The sequence below is a fragment of the Procambarus clarkii genome, chromosome 29 (assembly GCF_040958095.1).
Source record: "Procambarus clarkii isolate CNS0578487 chromosome 29, FALCON_Pclarkii_2.0, whole genome shotgun sequence".
In the NCBI taxonomy this organism is placed as follows: Eukaryota; Metazoa; Arthropoda; class Malacostraca; order Decapoda; family Cambaridae; genus Procambarus; species Procambarus clarkii.
In genome coordinates, this window is record NC_091178.1 from 938,265 (window position 1) to 958,696 (window position 20,432).

At 41.7% G+C, this 20,432-nt stretch overlaps 1 protein-coding gene across 34 annotated transcripts in view; it reads right to left on the reverse strand.

Annotated features, from left to right (window-relative positions):
• LOC123764935 (microtubule-associated protein futsch) overlaps nt 1-20,432 on the reverse strand; it is a 229,995-nt gene that overhangs the window by 152,444 nt on the left and 57,119 nt on the right. For 12 of the 34 annotated variants that reach the window (XM_069333230.1, XM_069333222.1, XM_069333231.1 and 9 more), the window contains 3 exons: nt 13,442-13,555; nt 11,063-11,149; nt 7,039-7,143 (listed from right to left, as the gene is read on the reverse strand). The exons of 10 other annotated variants lie outside the window; for them this stretch is intronic. In XM_069333230.1, coding sequence (XP_069189331.1) covers nt 7,039-7,143; nt 11,063-11,149; nt 13,442-13,555 — 306 coding nt within the window. Of the gene's footprint in view, nt 1-7,038; nt 7,144-11,062; nt 11,150-13,441; nt 13,556-15,292; nt 18,911-20,432 lie in introns of those variants that run through there. 12 more of the 34 variants (XM_069333238.1, XM_069333233.1, XM_069333228.1 and 9 more) reach the window with 5 other exon arrangements.

Sequence of the window (20,432 nt, forward strand, 5' to 3'; positions counted from 1 at the left end):
GTGAGGGGGGGGGGAGACATCAGAGTGGCGAGAAGTTACCGGCGGAGTCCCACAGGGCTCTGTACTTGGACCCATCCTGTTTCTGATATACGTAAACGATCTTCCAGAGGTTATAGACTCATTCCTCTCAATGTTTGTTGATGATGCAAAAAATTATGAGAAGAATTGAGACAAATGAAGATAGACGAGAGACTACAGGATGACCTGGACAAACTGGAGGAATGGTCTAGAAAATGGCTACTAAAGTTTAACTCAGGAAAATGTAATATAATTAAATTAGGTGAAGGGAGCAGGAGGCTGAACACAAGGTACCATCTGGGAGGTGAAATCCTGCAAAAGTCAAAGAGAGAGAAAGATCTGGGGGTTGATATTTCACTGATCCTGTCCCCAGAGGCCCACAATAAAAGGATATTGTCAGCGTGCTAGATTATGCTAGATTGGCCAACATAAGAACTGCCTTTAGAAACTTGTGTAAGGAATCGTTCAGGACCCTGTATACCATTTATGTCAGACCAATCCTGGAATATGCAGCTCCAGTCTGGAGTTCATACCTAGTTAAACACAAGACAAAGTTAGAGAAGATTCAGCGGTATGCCCCCAGACTCGTCCCGGAAATGAGAGGTATGAGCTACGAGGAAAGGCTACGAGAGCTAAACCTGACGTCCCTGTAAGACAGAAGAGTAATGGCAGACATGATCACCACTTACAAAATTCTCAACAGGAATTGACAGGGTGGACAAAGACAAACCATTTAGCTCGGGTGGAACACGAACACGGGGACACAGATGGAAACTTAGTACACAGATGAGCCACAGAGACATAAGAACAAAAACTTAGTGTCAGAGTAGTTAACAAATGGAATGCATTAGACAGTGATGTGGTGGAGGCTGACTCCATACACAGTTTCAAATGTAGATTTGATAGAGCCCAGTAGGCTCTAGAATCTCTACACCAGTTGATTGTCTGTTGAGAGGCGGGACCAGAGAGCCAAAGCTCAACCCCTGCAAGCATAACTAAGTACACACACTCACTCACTCACTCACTCACTCACTCACTCACTCACTCACTCACTCACTCACTCACTCACTCTCTCTCTCTCTCTCTCTCTCTCTCTCTCTCTCTCTCTCTCTCTCTCTCGTAATGCCTCTTTGCGAATATGTGCCCAGAGGAAGAATAAGAATAAAAGTTGACGAGTAATGAACAACAAGGTATTTGAGAGGCGCAAGAGTCACCTGGCCACACCGCCGTCTGACCCCAGTTTATTATTGTGTTGTACGCGGGCGGGTGCAGGAACAGGTGACTGTTGGCTCCTGTTACCAGGCTGAGAGCTTTCCCTTCCCATAGTTCATGGTGCGCCTTATCCTTCTTGTTTCCCTGGAACACGACCCACTAATCTTTTAACAACCAGGTACCCAATTACTGCTGGGTGAACAGAGGCGTACATATAAAAATTGGCGCGTATTCAATCCTCCCCGGCCAGGAGGACTGACTAGGTCTAATAGTTATTCTGCCTAAACAACTATCATTGCTTTTTTTCGTGTCAAAAACTGATACATCAGCCAAGTCCTTAAACTTCTGGGATCGACTCTAAGAACTCAAACTGTACTATTTGGAAGAGGCGAGATATACACGTGGAAAATACTGGAGAGCCACATGCCAAACACGCACAATAACATTACAAGACAACTATTCTACACATGGCACAAAATATGGTGTGATGTGTAAAATAGTGGTGTGATGAGTCGGGGAGGCATGAGCCCAAGTACAGCACACTGTACACCACAGTCCCACCACTCTTGACCCTCCTGCCAGCAAATATAAGAACTCTAGCTAGAACAAGTGTTGTTGAAGCTTTCAAGATGAAACTACAAGTATCTCCTAGATAGACTAGATTATTCTGGCTGTGATGACTATGTGATGTTCGGTTCCTGACCCATTATGTGTCTCTCTAACCCTTTCCACCACCGCCCACGAGATGACTATGGCGTGTATAATAAATGACTATGTACCACAACAGTGTCATGGTACTACAGCAGGGCTACACTCTACGAGGTAAAGACTACTGTACCAGATGCCATAGTGACAAACAAGGGGGCCACAGAAGATAGGTAGAATAGGTCAGTGAGGGTTGGAGGCCACCATCATCATCTTGGGGGGAATGATTGCAGTCCGCAGGGAGAAGGTGGACCCATTATTGACCGGTGGTGGAGGTCTCTCAGGTGCTCCAAGCTCCCTTCCCACCTCTACTGCACCTGTCTCACAAGACTCCCCATCTGGTCTCTCCCTCCCATCTAGCCCTTGTCTAAATACATAACTCTGATGAGACATATCAGCCTCTCACAACATTACACTTGTGAAATCCAAAACCCCGAGGAGTGTAACCCTGAAAGAATGTCGGGTCAACTCCTTCCCCGGCCATATTGTGTTGGTGATCACGTCTCCTGGACACTCTTCCCCTCTCCTATATGTCACCACAGTCATGTCCTGCCCATATCGTACCCTTTTGAATATATAACAGGTAAACGCTTACCCAGTAGCATACTTTAATTCATCCTGCTGATACTGGTCATTTTATATTTACATTCTATCCTAACCCAACCCAAACCTAACCAAGCTAATCCATAAGGAAACCAAAACCAAAAAACCTAGTCAAACCTTTCTTAACGATATTTAGTTTATCAAATTAGAAACCAGGCTGCGTGCGCTATGCCTGTGTGACCGTTCTCTCAGTGTACCAGTGGGGAAGTGATTGAGTGATGAAAAGTAACCCACCCAGGAGGTGACACGGGCATGAATAACCCGTAAGTAATAGATTTTTGGAGTAAATGTGATCTTTGGTGGCAGAAGTGAAGATAGTGCCCCTTCTTATGTTTTTCTGTGGGACTTATCTAGGGCAAGTTGGTAGCGTCTAAGAATATCCATAATGAAGAACGTTAGAAGGCGTCTGTCCATTCGCCTAACCTGTTTGTGTAGTAACGGCCGCGCTTCTTGCTCGGTCGCCGTTCTATCCCTGATGCTTTAATGTGTAGGGCACTCTACCTTCACACATCCCTGTCCAGGTGGTGCAGGTGGTGCGCGGTCTACTGTGTTGGGGGTGTGGTCCATGATGGAGCATGTGTACCACGGTGTATAAAAGGAGATATGGCGAGCAGGATACAATGGCAGTATAAACGTATATTGCACAATTCAACTCTCACATACGGTGGCCCTTGTAATGCAGGCAGGCAGGCGCGTTCGCTCTATTACATATCTGGCCCTTTACGTGAATTTCTTTCCATACTAAAGCTCCTGCAGACCTGATCCTCATTACGTCCTGATGATTACGAACAAAGGGTGTGATGAAAACTTTCCTAATTCAGTGAAGATCACTAAGCGTCGCTGATCATCCAGCCAGTCTTCACTATCTGATACTGTGTTACATCAGTTGTGTCTCGCCAGGAACGTTCCAGCACAAAAAATTCTCCTGAATCAACAACATTCTCTAAGCTTAACAACGTTCAAGCTAACATGAACATGCAACTCTTTCAACATGTATGATACATAATGTCTCTCATTTATTTAAACCTAAAATAATTATATTTAATATATAACCACTCATAAACGACAACAGAGGTGCACGCACACACACTCTTCCACGCACACACACACACACACTTTTCCGCCCCAAAAATTGGATGACGGCTAATGTAGTCCCGATATTCAAGAAAGGGGAATAGACAAGAGGCATTTGAACTACAGGCCAGTGTCCATAACTTGCATACCATGCAAGTTGATGGAGAAGATTGTGCGAAAAAAGCTTGTGGAACATCTGGAGCGAAAGAACTTCGTATCACAGCATCAGCATGGGTTCAGGAATGGCAAGTCCTGCCAAACAGGATTAATTGAATTCTACGATCAGGCAACAAAAATCAGGCAAGAGAGGAGTGGGCAGACTACATGTTTTTGGATTGACAGAAAGCCTTTGACGCATTACCACACAAGAGGCTAGTGAAAAAGCTGGAGATGCAGGAAGGAGTGAAAGGGAAGGTACTCTATTGAATAAGGGGAGTACCTAAGTAACAGAAAACTGCGAGTTACTTGCCAATACACCTCAGATTGGCAAGGCGTCACCAGTAGAGTCCCGCAAGGTTCAGTACTTGGACCTATATTGTCTGATATATGTAAATGATCTCCCAGAGGATATAGACTCGTTCCTCTCATTGTTTGCTGATGACACAACAATTATGAGGAGGATTAAGACAGATAGTAGGAGGCTACAAGATGACCTAGACAAACTGAATGAATGGCCCAACAAATGGCTACTAAAGTTCAACCCAAGTAAATGTAAGGTAATGAAACTAGGCAATGGAAACAGGAGGTCAGACACAGGATGCCGAATGGGAGTTGAAGTCCTTCACGAACGGACAGAGAGAAAGATCTAGGAGTTGATATGACACCAAACCTATCTCCTGAAGCCCACATAAAAAGAATAACATATGCGCCGTATGCAACGCTAGCTAACATCAAAACTGCTTTCAGGAACCTGTGCAAGGAATCATTCAGAACCTTGTATACCACATATGTAAGACCAATCGTGGAGTATGCGGCCCCAGTATGGAGCCCGTACCTTGTCAAGCACAAGACGAAGCTGGAAAAAGTTCAGAGGTATGCCACTAGGCTAGTCCCAGAACTAAGAGGCATGAGTTACGAGGAAAGGCTGGGTGAAATGCACCTTACTACACTGGAAGAAGAGTAAGAGGAGACATGATCACAACCTACAAAATTCTCAGAGGACTGACAGGGTAGATAAGGATAAACTGTTTAACACGGGTACGCGAACAAGGGGACACAGGTGAAAATTGAGTACCCACATGAGCCACAGGGACGTTAGAAAGAACTTTTTCAGTGTCAGAGTAGTTAACAGCTGTAATACATTAGGAAGTGATGTGGTGGAGGCTGACTCCATACACAGCTTCAAGTGTAGATATGATAGAGCCCAGTAGGCCCAGGAATCTGTACACCAGTTGATTGACAGTTGAGAGGCGGGGCCAAAGAGCCAGAGCTCAACCCCCGCAAGCACAACTAGGTGAGAAAACACACACACACACACACACACACACACACACACACACACACACACACACACACACACACACACACACACACACACACACACACACACACACACACACACACACAACCCTCTCCCATTACACAGAGAGAAATCACATTATGGTGATAGATAATGAACACGGCTCCCGTGGATATGTTCCTCACCCATCCCACGTCACTGAGCGCCATACCCGTCACACTATTTAGTGACTCCTTGCGACTTGTATTTTAAATATCCCTGCCACCCCAGTAGATTTACGGACTATTTATGCCGTGCCACCTCTTGGGTGACTTAATCTTCATCAATCAAGCTGTATTAACTGTGTGGAGGTGTGACTGGGTCACTGCGAGAGAAGCAGACATTACGGCAAGATGGAAGGTAAGCCTTGGCGTGTGGTGCCGTGGGTGGCTCCTGGCGACGGACCACACGCTTAGCTACAACTACCACCATCTCCTTATTTATATATTTAGAAACGATAAAAATAAATAATAAAATCTAGTAATAAATAGGTGAAATTCAACAATTGGAAATGGAATACATTAGGCTGGTCACTAAGTGTATCTGGTGTTGTGAGCGTCATACAACTAAGACAATATTATCACCACAACTACCAGTGGCCTCCAACACTAACTTGTCCCTTCTCAGATCATTAACACCTTACTACACGATTTATAAAATTAGTTGTATGTTATTTTTCTTTGAAGTAATTATGTGTGTAATATATGTGCGAGTTCAGCACCCGAGACTGCTTCTTATTATACTAAATGTCAGATAATGGCGAATAAAGGTTTTCCCTCTGTAGTAGAGCGAGACTGTCACGGTCGATGGACCACATCTGCAATTATAATTAATTAGGCGCCCCCCCTAACTCCTGCTGGCCGCCCCTACTTGACCTGGCAAGAACGTCTCCTATACTGATTTCCTTCACTTAGATTACTAAGGTTTCCAGGGCGTACACGGCAGGGGCGGCTACACACACCACCACATGAGTCACAGCCAGACACACAGGAGCTGTACCACTGGCCCTCGTGACGAGCCTCGTGTATCATGATGATGACACATGAGGAGGCACTCAATACTCTTGTTATAAGCTTCTGGTTATGTGCAAGTGCTCCGAGGTCGAGATACAAGGCCGCCACAACTCGAGGTTTGAAGATCCAAAGGACAGTGACCAGGATGATATAACATAAAAGCAAGTACAGTATTATAACTAGTACCATGTGTGAAGCTTGGGCCGGGAGGGGAAGGGGGGGGGGGCAGGGCACGTGCCTTATTAAAAAATACCAGTGCATGAGGCTGGTGGACCTCCACAGCCTGGTGGACCAAACTCTCACAAGTCAAGCCTGGCCTCGGGCCGGGCTTGGGGAGTAGAAGAACTCCCAGAACCCCATCAAGCAGGTATCAACCAGGCTGTTGGACACACACACGGCCCCAGCGGTGACATTCTGCATAAGGGAATCGTCGTCAGTTATACGGACACTTCCACAAGACTCATGTACAGTGCTACAGACACCGCGGGGGCTTCTCATAGTCGATATATTTAAACTGCTCATAGTGGCATCAAGGTTTGTACAAAATTAACCAAAGCTATGTTAATGATTGATGAAGATTAAGCCACCCAAGAAGTGGCACGGGCATGAATAGCCCGTAATATGTTAATGACACCAAAGTAATATTAATAACAGTACAGACTGTTCTTGTTCAAATCGTACAGATAATATTATGTCACACATTGATTACAGGTTAATTAATTCAGTGTTAGATAAACTCAAACAGAGACACGGGTTAAAGCAAAAAAAAAAACGAAAATCTGTTCAATCGTGTATTAAACATGTTAATAGCGGTAAACAAATGCCAAATTATGTCGTTGTGAATTATAAAAAAGCGTGTTAAGAAACCCGTTGACTGTTAATCATGTGAACATGTCTCTGCCGGGGCTGGGTTACCTTAGGCTTTTCGAACTTGCTCTTCATTTTGGAGGCATCGAAGGAGCGGACGCGAGGCCCAACGTGCTTGGCAAGCAGGTCATCGCGGTATTGGTAAGTCGCCTTCTACACCACGGGAAGATGGTACAGGGTCAGGGTACAGTCACCACACTAACATTACGTCAGTCGGGCCAGGGCAAGGCCAAAACACCTCGTTTACAATGGGAAAGTATATTATATATATATATATATATATATATATATATATATATATATATATATATATATATATATATATATATATATATATATATATATATATATATATATATATATATATGTATAAACCCAAAACCTAATAATTGTCGAAGAAAACTTGAAGATGCTCGTCGTCTTAGATAATGACAAAATACTATTCTATGAAAAACAAGACAATGTTTGTCATAAAATACTGTCGATCACAAGCAAGCTATACAGGTCAAGCGTAAGTAAAGTCATTACAGAAAATGAGGCATAATATCAGAGGAAACTGAGATAATGTCAATATCATAAGAAGAAGAGCCATTTACCGTAAACAGAAAAAGCAGATCAAATTTATACCAAGTAAAGAGAACTTAAAAAGTAGGTAAACACATTTGTTTTCCTTCAGGACATTTAAGAATTCAGAAAGATAAAGGTCTAATATTAACTTAAAGCACAAATAACACTAAGAATTTTTTAAATATATAGCTATAGCTATAAGATGTTAAGTTTACTTTTTATATCTAGGAAACTGTGTTTATATTATAAGCATGATGAAACGTAGAGAGGCCCAACTGCCCATAATAGTAATAATACTACAGATTAGTCCTTAATATACCTTACAGACAACGCCAGGAGCCCATCTCAATAAATTATGCTTCTCATACATTAAAAAAAACATCACTATGGGAAAACTTGAGTCATGATTATGTTTACACGTCTCTTGAGAATACCTCCTGGAGCGCCTTGGACTGGCTCTGTGCTCCTCAACCAACTTATTTATATACATAAATAATAATTAACACACACACACACACACACACACACACACACACACACACACACACACACACACACACACACACACACACACATACCTTGAAATGCCAACAATTAATCATACAAGAAGCCTAACTAAACTGAATTCAATTTAACAAAATCTGGAAGAGAATTATTAACAAAAGTTGAAAAATAGGTGGATGTTTTACCATCTGAAATAAAGTTAAAAAGTCAAATATTAGAAAATAGAAAATAAATATAAATGATACAAATCACCTTAAAACTCAAGTGTAACAAGAAAACTTACATTATATCATAATAAAATATTTCGCCTGATGTATATACAGATATTTGAATAAAATATTTCCGTTTATTGGATTTTTCAGGTTTGTTTACCAAGTTATACATTGATAACATCTTCAGTAAAACTTCGATGTTATCAAAATGTTTATGTAGCTTACGGCACTAGACACTGAACTATGATAACAGGATATAAAGTTTTATATCCCTGCTAGGCTAGGACAGTCTTGTATCAAGTGTAATTGGTCAGAACAATTATCTTGCACTGAAATTTAGTTACATCTATTTATTATATTTTTACATAAATCATCAATGTTGAAAGATGCAGCACATTACCGGGCAATGTTAATTATTTTCACCTTAGCCTGACTGGGAGTTGCATAACACAACAAGGAAAGTCCTCGCCCGGTGCCATATACTTACATGGGTTAGCCATACAACAATATTTCTTCTCTTAATTTCTTGGGAAGAAAGTTAAATATGTCAAGTAGCGTAAATTTCAAAGCCAAAGCCTTGCATAAGTTCAGCATTACAAGTAGTACCAGAATAGAAGCTTGTTAATGAGACGCGCTTGGTGGGATCACCATGAAGTTTGCCTTTCATTTTTAGCGGTGGCGTGTAGTGACTACTGCTGCCAGCCGCCCTCCCTGCTGCCTCAACATGTCCACCATGCACGCCACACTACTGGCCTGGCTCACACTCTCATCCCATCCACTAAGGCTCTTCTCAACTGTCAAAGCTTTACTAGTGCCATAACATTGTTCAACTTTTTTTTTAAGCTGATGATATGTATCTTAGAGAACTAATGTTACATCTATATTCATCACACTAACTCTGTTACGAGCCTTCACGGCGTGGCGACTCCTGAAGGGACCATCTAATTCATAAAATCCACTCTACAAGAATAAATTTCCACAATGACATATTTCTCACTATGTAACTCCCTTCTATATACATACGACCATTTCTATATACATTACTCCCATTCATATATCTGTAACGCATAATATATTCTTGTCACTAAGAACTTTAGGGGAATTACAAAATATTTCAAAACTGACTATGAATACCAAATGGGGTTGTGTCTATATATATATTAATATTTCTTAAAGCATTTAACATAGGCCTACCCTGACCAGCCTAACTCCATCCCATACCCCCAGACCATCCCCCCCCCCCTGTAAAGCTGGGCGATCCTATTCCAAAGCATCTGGCCTCCACTCTTATAGTGTTACAGTGTGTGTATATGTGTACATTATATGATTACATATATATATATATATATATATATATATATATATATATATATATATATATAATATATATATATAATATATTATATATATAAATATAAATATATATATAATATATTATATATATATATATATATAAATATATATATATATATATATATATATATATATATATATATATATATATATATATATATATATAATCATTCGCTTGCACCAACGGAGCCCCGAACCCAGGACCACAAACACGGAATCCTGTAATCCAACTTCAATCCGATGTTTCGTATTCATTCGCAACCTTCTTCAAATATGTCAACCATACTATGAGCCTATGAGTACCCACAATAAGGAAGGATCCCAAAGGCACCTAACTGGTCTCCAACTGTGATTTCAAAGCCTTCCCTGGCGGGGCTTTGAAATAATTACCCGCATTATTATGGCAAACCATAATAATGTGGGTAATAACATTTCATTCACTTCGACCTTTCCCATGTTGGGAAGTATGTTTGGTTGGCTTTAGCTTTAGTGGTCCCGGGTTAGGTTTTAGGGGTTCAAAAAAATTTTTACAATCACTGCCATATAGGTGTAATTTTCTGTCCTCAGAGAGCAACTATTTCCACAATTGGTAACGACAGTGTTGCTATTAAATTTCTGAAGGTATCAAGCTCAGAATAGCCTAAATTTATAAATATAATACACTATATACAATTCTGCTAACTACATGTTTGAGTGATGGTCTCACACACACACACAATAAACACAGTGGACGAGTGTTCATGCATGACAAAAAGACGCGAGGCAAAAACATCCATAAACAAGTTCTTTTTACTGTGGTGCTTCGGAGGCGGGTCAGACGACCTGCTTGAGCTGGGGCATCGCTACACCTCCACCACAAGAATACCCCCCTCACCAGGGGGGTATTCGTATCCGTGTAGATTACACAAAGTGGGTGTCTGGTATTATCTTATTGCTTCTTAATTACAATTATTACTTAACCTATACCGTTGATAGGTTAAGTAATAATTGTAAATAAGAAACAATAAGATGCTTATCTTAACATACTAAGAAGGTTAGGTGAGGTCAGTGTTTTCTATGAAGCTTTTCAAGGTAAACTAAAATATTCACAATCAATTAGTATGTCACATATGCACTTATTAAATAAGCCAATATTGATTGTAAGCAAGTGCGAGAACGTGTTGCATAAATATTAGGTACCTAATGTGTACTATACCCAAGTACTAGGTAGGCGTCCCACATCTGTAATATACACTAGGCGAGTGCCCTCAAGGTGGCGTGCCCAAGAGTGTGTTAAGAGTGTGCGCACAAAAGGGTTGTCATGAGGTGAAGTGCAGTAGAGGCTGTAGTGATGTCCTCCGTGGGGGAGTATGTTGCGCGCTACTGCCTAGTGTAGATCTGCTTCCCTAGTGTAGAGCACATTAGGTGTAGAGTGGAGGGGAGCAGAAGGTACTCACCATGTGCGACACGGACACGCCTGTGCAGATGTTGCGTTGTATGGGCACCTCAGGAGGCGGGGGTACGGGCCCCACGAACGTCGCACACTACAACAACAACATTCGCTACAGCATAACGCTACATCTGAACGCTTCTTGTACAATAAACATGAAATACATTCCATGAATAATTATATTCTAACTCTACACTTAAGAAACTAAAATGACAATAATTATATTGTGCAGCCACAATTTGTCATGCGAAACACTGATGAATAAGTTACATTTTAATGTTAAAGAATGTAGTTTATAAGGCAAAAAACGGTAACTTCAAAATCATGTTTTTCTTCACATCCCTATACAGAACCTACTCCATTGACCATGCAACTACATCACCATTAAATCACTACTTGTGTTGAATTCTGTACCAAACAGTATTTTACTTACGGATACTTTACTGTGCAATATTACGTCAGTAAAGGTAGACATGACCCGAGTGCCATCAGTAAGCTTATAATAATATATAACACTGAAGACTAGTCTCCTGACACTGACGTCCTCACCTCGTCTCTACTGGTAGTCGTCACTCTGTACACAGGCGCCAGCGTCTGGACTTGATTGGATTTTGGATTTTGTTTTCAGAATTGATAGAGTGGATAAACGGGAATTCAGATTGATTTTACGGAACTCCTATCATCCATTCCTCAATACTGGACTAAATAATAACTAAAATAAAAAAATTAAAGTTGTCCATCATATGGTCACAAAAACCTTCTGAGTGCTACAGTTATATTTAGACTTCATGAAATATGAACATGAACTTAGTGGATAACTCCTAAATGAAGAGGTTTGCAATGTCCAAATCTTTATATTTAGTTTTAGTAAGCACTTGGTGAGCATAATTCACATGGGAATACTTGTAAACTCCCGCAGATGAGCTGTGCAATGTATTCCATGACCACCAAAGGTACAATGTGACGTCTGTGTCATATATGCATCAAACTTGTTTTTTCTCAGACAAGAAATATGGTGTAAAAAGTCTGAGCATGACTAATTGCAGACAATAATGTAATTCTATGCTACTCTCCATACCCAGTCTCACATGGCTACTCTCCATGCCCAGACTTCTCATGCAAACTACTATACACGGGTACCTTACATGCTACCAACTGTCTATAAGCCTAACTAATGACTACTAATTATCAGATTACCTGGCGCCTCTCATCCAAATTTACCTACTGCCCTGCGCCACACAACTGTTCAAAATTATTAGCGCCACATTATGCACAACTACTTAGCTACGCAGACACGTGAACTATAGTATAACTCAGGCCTCAGTGCACCTACAAATACGGAATGATGCGATTTTCAACAGGTAAATACTCCAACATCAGGGAGTATTCTCAGGTGTCTAACTAGATATTGGGGTCTGAGCGTATGACTTGACATAATGTGATGGTGTGAGCATGTGACTGGTGCAATGTGATGGTGTGAGCGTGGGACTGACGTAATGTGATGGTGTGAGCATGAAACCAATGTAATGTGATGGTGTGAGCATGGAACCAATGTAATGTGATGGTGTGAGCGTGGGACCGATGTAATGTGATGGTGTGAGCATGGGACTAATGTAATGTGACGTGGACCGTAATACCAATGTGCGAAGAGTTTGAGCTGGCACCAAAATAACGGGGCGTAATTAGGTGGTTCTAAGTATTTTAAGAACGTAATAACGAGTTGATAATATTCAACAGCGCAATAAAAGGGTGCGTGCGTTACTGACTCAATACTATACCAGAAGAAATACATGGTTGTACATGAATAACCCGGGTGCATGGCTCAAGATTATAGGAAACAACGGATCCAGTGGGGGAAAAATTATAGTTTAAATTAGCGTATTTAATTTCCGATGGTGTATCAGTGTCATAGAGGCATATATATAAATTGTATTTTATGTGAGATGGATGAAGGGGTGTATTAGGACCACAGAAGGTCCAAGAAGGCTTAATGTCTCATATGAGTACCAGTTTAGTACTATTTGGATTCTTCCTTACTGCGGGCATTCAGTGATCTGGTTGCTAGGACAACGGTCTTTTACTTGAGACCAGAAATCGATAGTCACAGTCCATAGATTAGATTGGTTGCTGGAAAAAGGTTTACGGCGAAAAGGATTCAAGGTCAGATAATAAATAATCATTGCAGCAGTTGGGATGCAGTGAAGCAGTGCTAGAAAAAGCGTGAATGGAGCATCTACGCAATATACAGAGTGCTGAGTGTGCTCTAGTGTGGCGCATCATGGAGGTGAGGCACATTGCAGGAATGTGGCCAGGTGGTTGGTGTATTTACAGTATACAGCGGGAGCTCTTATTAAATCGTGAAGTAAAGTGTGTTGATAGAACTTACGAGGCGCGCGACGTTGGCCTTAGTGATGTAGGGTTCGTGGCGTCCACCACCGCCTTCGGTCGACGCCATACCTGGGGGCTCACAGAGTCGGGCTTGGTCACAATAGCTGCGACGCTGCACCAACAACCAACACAGGTATCGTGGCCATGAAAGGTCACACCAAAAAAACAGTTCAGAAGTCAGCCAAGTTCATCCCATACGCAGGGATCCGTCCGTTCATCACGAGCAGCACAATAAACGAGAGCAATGTATGAGTTATTAAGAAAAATGCTGAACACACTACTGTCATATGTACTAGGCAAGCTACTATCTACGAGCATTTATTTCGACACATCTAATTTGTACAATCGTCTTCACAATTATAACAAAATGGTTAGCTATCTAGTAACTAAATACAACATTATGTGCCCTAAGTGTTGAAGACGAACACATCACCCTAGACACGACAGTACTGTCTGACCAACAACGCAGCGCTACATCTCAAGTCAACTTAGCATTACAGTATATCGAACATTACTAATGGATGAACACCGGTCTCTACCGTCCTCTAAAAACAATTCTGCAGCATAGGGGACAACACCGGTCACTGGGGGGCAGCACTGCACTTTATAGGACAACACAACTGGGGACAACACTAGCTTATGGAACAACAAAGTCACTGGGGACAACACTGCAGTTTATGGAACAACAAAGTCACTGGGGACAACACTGCAGTTTATGGAACAACAAAGTCACTGGGGACAACACTGCAGTTTATGGGACACCAGTCACTGAAGACAACACTGCAGCTTATGGGACACCACCAGTCACTGGGGACAACACTGCAGCTTATGAGATAACAACAGTCACTGGGGACAACACTGCAGCTTATGAGATAACAAGTCACTGGGGACAACACTGCAGCTTATGAGATAACAACAGTCACTGGGGACAACACTGCAGCTTATGAGATAACAACAGTCACTGGGGACAACACTGCAGCTTATGGGACACCACCAGTCACTGGGGACAGCAGTGCAGCTTATGGGACACCACCAGTCACTGGGGACAACCCTGCAGAGTATGGGACAACACTGTAGCTTATGGAAAATACCAGTCGCTGGGGACAACACTTCTGTTTATAGGGCAACACGTCATTGGGGGGACAAAACCGGTCACTGGGGGACAACATTGCTGTTTATAGGATAACACGTCACTAGGGACAACACTGCAGCTTATGGAACAATAGTCGCTGGGGACAGCACTACAGCTTATAGGACAACACCAGTCACTGGGATAATACTGCAGTTTATTGAGCAATACGTCACTGGGGACAACACTACAGTATGCACTCAACACAAGACCTCGTGCTCTTTAGAAAAGAACAGTTTCATATTTTATATTTAGTCAACAATGGGCACAGAATTAAGTCTCCATGACGTTCCAAGGTCAAGTATCGTCTATTGAGGTCGTCTTTTTTTTCGGGCCTTCTTGGGGGTCACGTCCTGTCACTGGTTACGGTGGTCTTTCTGGGGTTGTCACATTATCTCGAGGGTCATCCTCGCTCCATTGGTGTGTTAAATCATCTTCCTGGGGTCAGTTTGTTGTGAAATAAAGTTTGTTCTGGGACCAAGTCTTGTCTCGGGTCTGTTAATATCTCGAGGTGGCTCTGTGGTCTTGTCTGTTGGGATTCCAGTCAAATCTTGTCTTCTGGTGTACCTAATGACAGCATTACCAAGTGTTTAACGGAGACTCCGGTGTAAACATTGACTCTTCTTGTTGTTGCCACGTTATTATTACTGTTGCTGTTGTTGGTGTTTGTGGTGGGGGGCTTGGAACGGCGCCCCCCAAGGTCCACCATGTTGAGGGCGGAGCCCCTCTGCCCGCGGGGTCAGCCCACGCCCACGCGCGCGCCGGGGCAAGGACTTCGGGGCAGAGAGGACCCGACCCAGGTGGCAACGTGTCGACGTGCGGGCACCAGAGACCAGATAGTCACCAGCAACAGCACCAGCAACACCAACAGCACGGGCAGCACCAGCAGCAGAGGCACCGTGGTAGCGGCAGAAGGTAGCCGGTCAGACCGGCAACAACACCCGAGCCACACCAGTGGCAGGTGGCGACGACGACGGCGGTGGAGAGGACGGAGACGGCAAGGAGGAGGACAACGGGCAGGGTTGGGAGGCGGAGGAGTGCGGCGGTGGTGACGCTGGGGGCCCACGGGTCGTCACCACCACACACCGGCGCAGTCGTCCACATGCCGCGGCCCCAACACACCTACGCACGCACACGTAAATTCCAGGAGAAGTGCGAGGTAGCGTGTGGTGGAGCAGTGGAGAGGTGTGTGTGGTAGGGGAGTGGGCGGCGGAGAGTGCAGGACTACCCACACCGCCAGTTTCCTTTGTACATGTCAAGTGTTGTCTACCCTACACAGCCACTGGTGTCATCCTAACGACCAAAGCGGGGTGTGGTGCCTGTCGTGCTTGAAGGACGCATATTGTATCTCCTGCCCTCCAGGCAGTAGCAGCAGAAGGGGGTGAGTCGCCTGCTAGTAACACTGGAGGTACAGGAGCTGCAGCCTCCAGCCCTGGCACGTGTTGCACCTGTGCAACTTCATGCACTATAGTTTAGCAATATATGCCTATGACTCCGATAGAAGGCCTACTGAATATATTTGTTTGTACAGAGGACTATTATCCTTTACTATCAATACAGGATATTATCATCCACAACCAGTACAGAATATTACTCTCCACAACCAGTATAGAATATTACGCTCCAAAACCAATGCAGGATATAACCTCCACATCCACTATAGGATATTTCCCTCCACAACAATACAGAATATTTCCCTCCACAATTAATACAGAATATTACCCTCTACAACCAATGCAGGATGTTAACCTCTACAACCAGTATAGAATATTTCCCTCCACAACCAGTACAGAATATTACCCTCCACAACCAGTACAGAATATTACCCCTCCACAACCAGTACAGAATATTACCCCTCCACAACCAATACAGAATATTACCCCTCCACAACCAGTACAGAATATTACCCCTCCACAACCAGTACAGAATATTACCCCTCCACAACCAGTACAGAATATTACCCTCCACAACCAATACAGAATATTACCCTCCACAACCAGTACAGAATATTACCCCTCCACAACCAGTACAGAATATTACCCTCCACAACCAGTACAGAATATTACCCTCCACAACCAATGTAGGATATTACCCTCCACAACCAATGCAGGATATTACCCTCCACAACCAGTACAGAATATTACCCCTCCACAACCAGTACAGAATATTACCCTCCACAACCAGTACAGAATATTACCCTCCACAACCAATGCAGGATATTACCCTCCACAACCAGTACAGAATATTGAACTACATTTAATTCAGGACTATGATTAGCTCTACAGAGCTAGAGATACTGTACCTTGTACTGACGGTACAAGGCAAGTTATGCTATTGTATTACAGTAGTAGGGGAAATATAACATTATGCACATATGAGGAATTATCATACAATAAGGAATTTGTTCACCATAAGAGTTAATAGGAATAAAGAAACTACAAAGGCCTAATGGCATAGAGAAAGAGGTGAAAATGAGACAAATAATTATTTAAGTGTAATTACCTAAGTGATTACAGGATGAGAGCTAAGCTTGTGTGTCTACCTTCCCAGTACTGCACTCTTTGTCATATAACGCTTTGAAACTACTGATGGTTTTGGCCTCCACCACCACCTCACTTAACTTGTTCCAACCATCTACCACTCTGCAAAGAAAACTTTCTAATATTTTTTTTTGGCACCCTTGTTTCTTTAGCTTGAATCTGTGTCCTCTTGTTCTTGAAGTTGCTTGTTTCAGGAATTCCTCTGTCATTTGGCCAATTTCTGTTATTATTTTGTAAGTGGTGATCATACTGCCTCTATTTCTTATATCTTCTAGTTTTGGCATGTTTGATGCCTATAGCCTCTCCTAGAATTTTTTTTCAGTTCTGGAAGCCATTTTGTTGCATGCCTTTGCACCTTTTCCAGTTTATTGATTTGCTTCTTGAGATATGGACACCATACAATTGCTGTATATTCCAATTTTGGTCTCGCAAAAGTCTGAACAGCTTCTTTAGTATTTCACCATCCATATAATTAAAAGCAAGTCTGAAATTGGAAAGTGTCGCATACGCTCCTCTCTCAATGTTTGTGTGTTTCTCTGGTGACAGTTTACTATCCAAAACCACCCCTAGCTCTTGTTCTTTATTAGAGTTCTTTAATTCCTTTCCACATAATTTGTATATTGTGTGTTGTCTATTTTCTCTGATTTCACATTCCATAACATAGCATTTATTCCCACTGAATTCCATTTGCCACATGTCACTCCAAGCACTTTATCTATCTTTTATCTATCTATTATCTATTTATATTTTATCTAGATAAATTTGAAGGGCATGACAATCGTCTGCATCTCGTATCTTCCCCAGTATGTATTTTAGCATCATCTGCAAACATGTTCATATAATTCGTAGGTCGAGTTACCAATTCCTTATATTTGCATAATGTTATATTCCCCTAATAGTACAATACCATTACTTGCCTTGTACCATCAATACAAGGTATCTCTAGCTTGTATGGCTGTACTGCATTAAATGCAGTGCAATATTGGCATTCATTATTTGTACAAAGTACAGTTCTCTACTATCAGAAGTCATTACTTGTCCTCTACCTTAAATTTTGTACAAATTACCATACAGTATTACTCAAAAATATGTAAGGCATTACTGTACTTCTACTGCAATAAAGGATGCTGCTCTTCTTCCACTGTCAATATATACTATTCTACTTTAACTATTTGTATAAAGGTCTTGCCCTTTATTACAAGTACTGTACAAGGTTTCATTTACCACTTATTATATTATTAAGCATTACTTGCCCTAAACATTCAGCACTTGCTATAAGCTGCCCAAGGACCTTTATTTAAAGGTAAAATGCCCACCCACTAACCTTGAGAGCTCCACTTATAGACCCAGTGTTAGTGCTGGTTGTGTGGTGATCAACCACACTTAGTGGGGAAGAGCTGCATGTATTGTGATTTCTGGTTACATCCCGAGATGAAGACCTCCAATGTTGCTTGCCACTGATTTTAGAAACACTATGCTTTGACATAGGCCTGTGGCTGTCAATATCTGGCACACTGTAATTTGTAACAGACCTTCCATGCAAGTTCTTTGATGTACCACAACATTGAACAAATCCATTACACGTAACAGAACTTTTATTTTTAGAATCAAGTGGAGCATGGGCCCAATTATGAAGGCTATGGGCTTTATTGATTTTTTTGGGCACAGTGATTGATTTAATTTTCCCACGCTGAAAACTGGCTGGAATGGGAATTTGTTGAGCAACGTGTGAAGCTTGAGATCCAACAAGAGGTGAGGAAGAAGGCCGATTCTGCTGATGGGGACTCTTGAATTTGTACTGCATGCATCAAATGCCGAAAAGAACGCAAATTTAATGTAGTCCTGATATGACAAGGGAAAGATAGAAATACTTAATTACTAAAAATATACATTATTACAGTCCCACTGGAAAATTAATCATGCATATTTTTTATTAGTGTAGATTGGCAAATAGGCAATTTAAGACAAGACATAAATTTGAACATTATAAATCAGTACTGTAGTGTTTTGTACATTGTAAAATTTTATTTCAACACAAAGTATACGCAAAATATTAATTGACAGAACAAGAAAGTATGATATTGTATACAGTATCAGACAATTAAATGATTCCCTGTCCACCATCTTGGGCATATTTGATAGCCAGGCATAGATAGCCAAGAGTATGAGGTCTTTCTTCTTCACCATAGTCAAAGTGGCCAATATTTTATGTTTTTCAATTCTGCCCTCTGCTATTTATGCCAATTATGCCTAATGTAATTAGGTCATTGTTAACCAATCATTGTGAGAATTAATAATATACTAGTTGTAGTGAAAACAGTGATATAATATTGCAGCTTTAGCCTAAATCCCATTATTTAATGTTTGACACAAGTTAGTGTATACTGCAGTTGTTTGATTCATACTCTACAACAATTGTATAGCCGTTTCTTTTAATATCATGGGTTTGAACACTGCTGTGCTAGCATATCCACAGGGAAGGAAAGTGTGATTGCCAAATAAGTTTTAAGTAGATGCAACAATCTCTGGCTACAACCAATTACATTTTTGCAGTACCAGTATATTACTTCAAAACATTAATTCTATTGTTAGGGACAGAAGTCTATACTTAGACTTATCGAGGTCCCCCTAGGTCAACTGCTGACCCTTTCCAGGATGCAACCCGCAACAGTTGCCTAACTCCTGGATATGTATTTATGCTAGGTGAACAGATGCATCAGGTGAAAGGAAACATACCCAACCATTTCTGTTCCACCCAGAGAAGGCACTTAGGATCCTCAATTGTGAGTTCGTAACATAGACCTCTGTAATGGTTTGTAACCAACTCATGTCCTAACTTTGGTAAGATAAAGGATATTAGTGAGATTTTTGAGTTCATATATGAAGGGAAGACACAGCACAGTGTTACTGGGGTTGGAAACAGGTTTGGGATGAAAGATATTTTGATTAGTTCGAGAATAGGCACAGTTGATAAAATGTAATGGGTATCCAAGGAGAGACTTGTAAACCAAAGAAATTTTAGAATTGACACTCTTGGGGTCACTAATGCATAGGGCCTGGAGGAAGATTGAGATAAGAACTTTTTTTTAACAGATTGGGGATAGTAGGAAAAGAAGTGAATGTACATACCAGTGTGCATAGGCTTGTGGTGAACAATCATACATGCTACCTCCAGGAGGTTTAAAAGGACACAACATAACCCAAATTAACCTTCAAATAAGGAGATAAACCTCAATGGACCAGAGAGAACAATGCATATTGATTACAAATACAGTACTGTATTCGATAGGTTCCAAAACAAGTTTCAACAACAGCTTAAG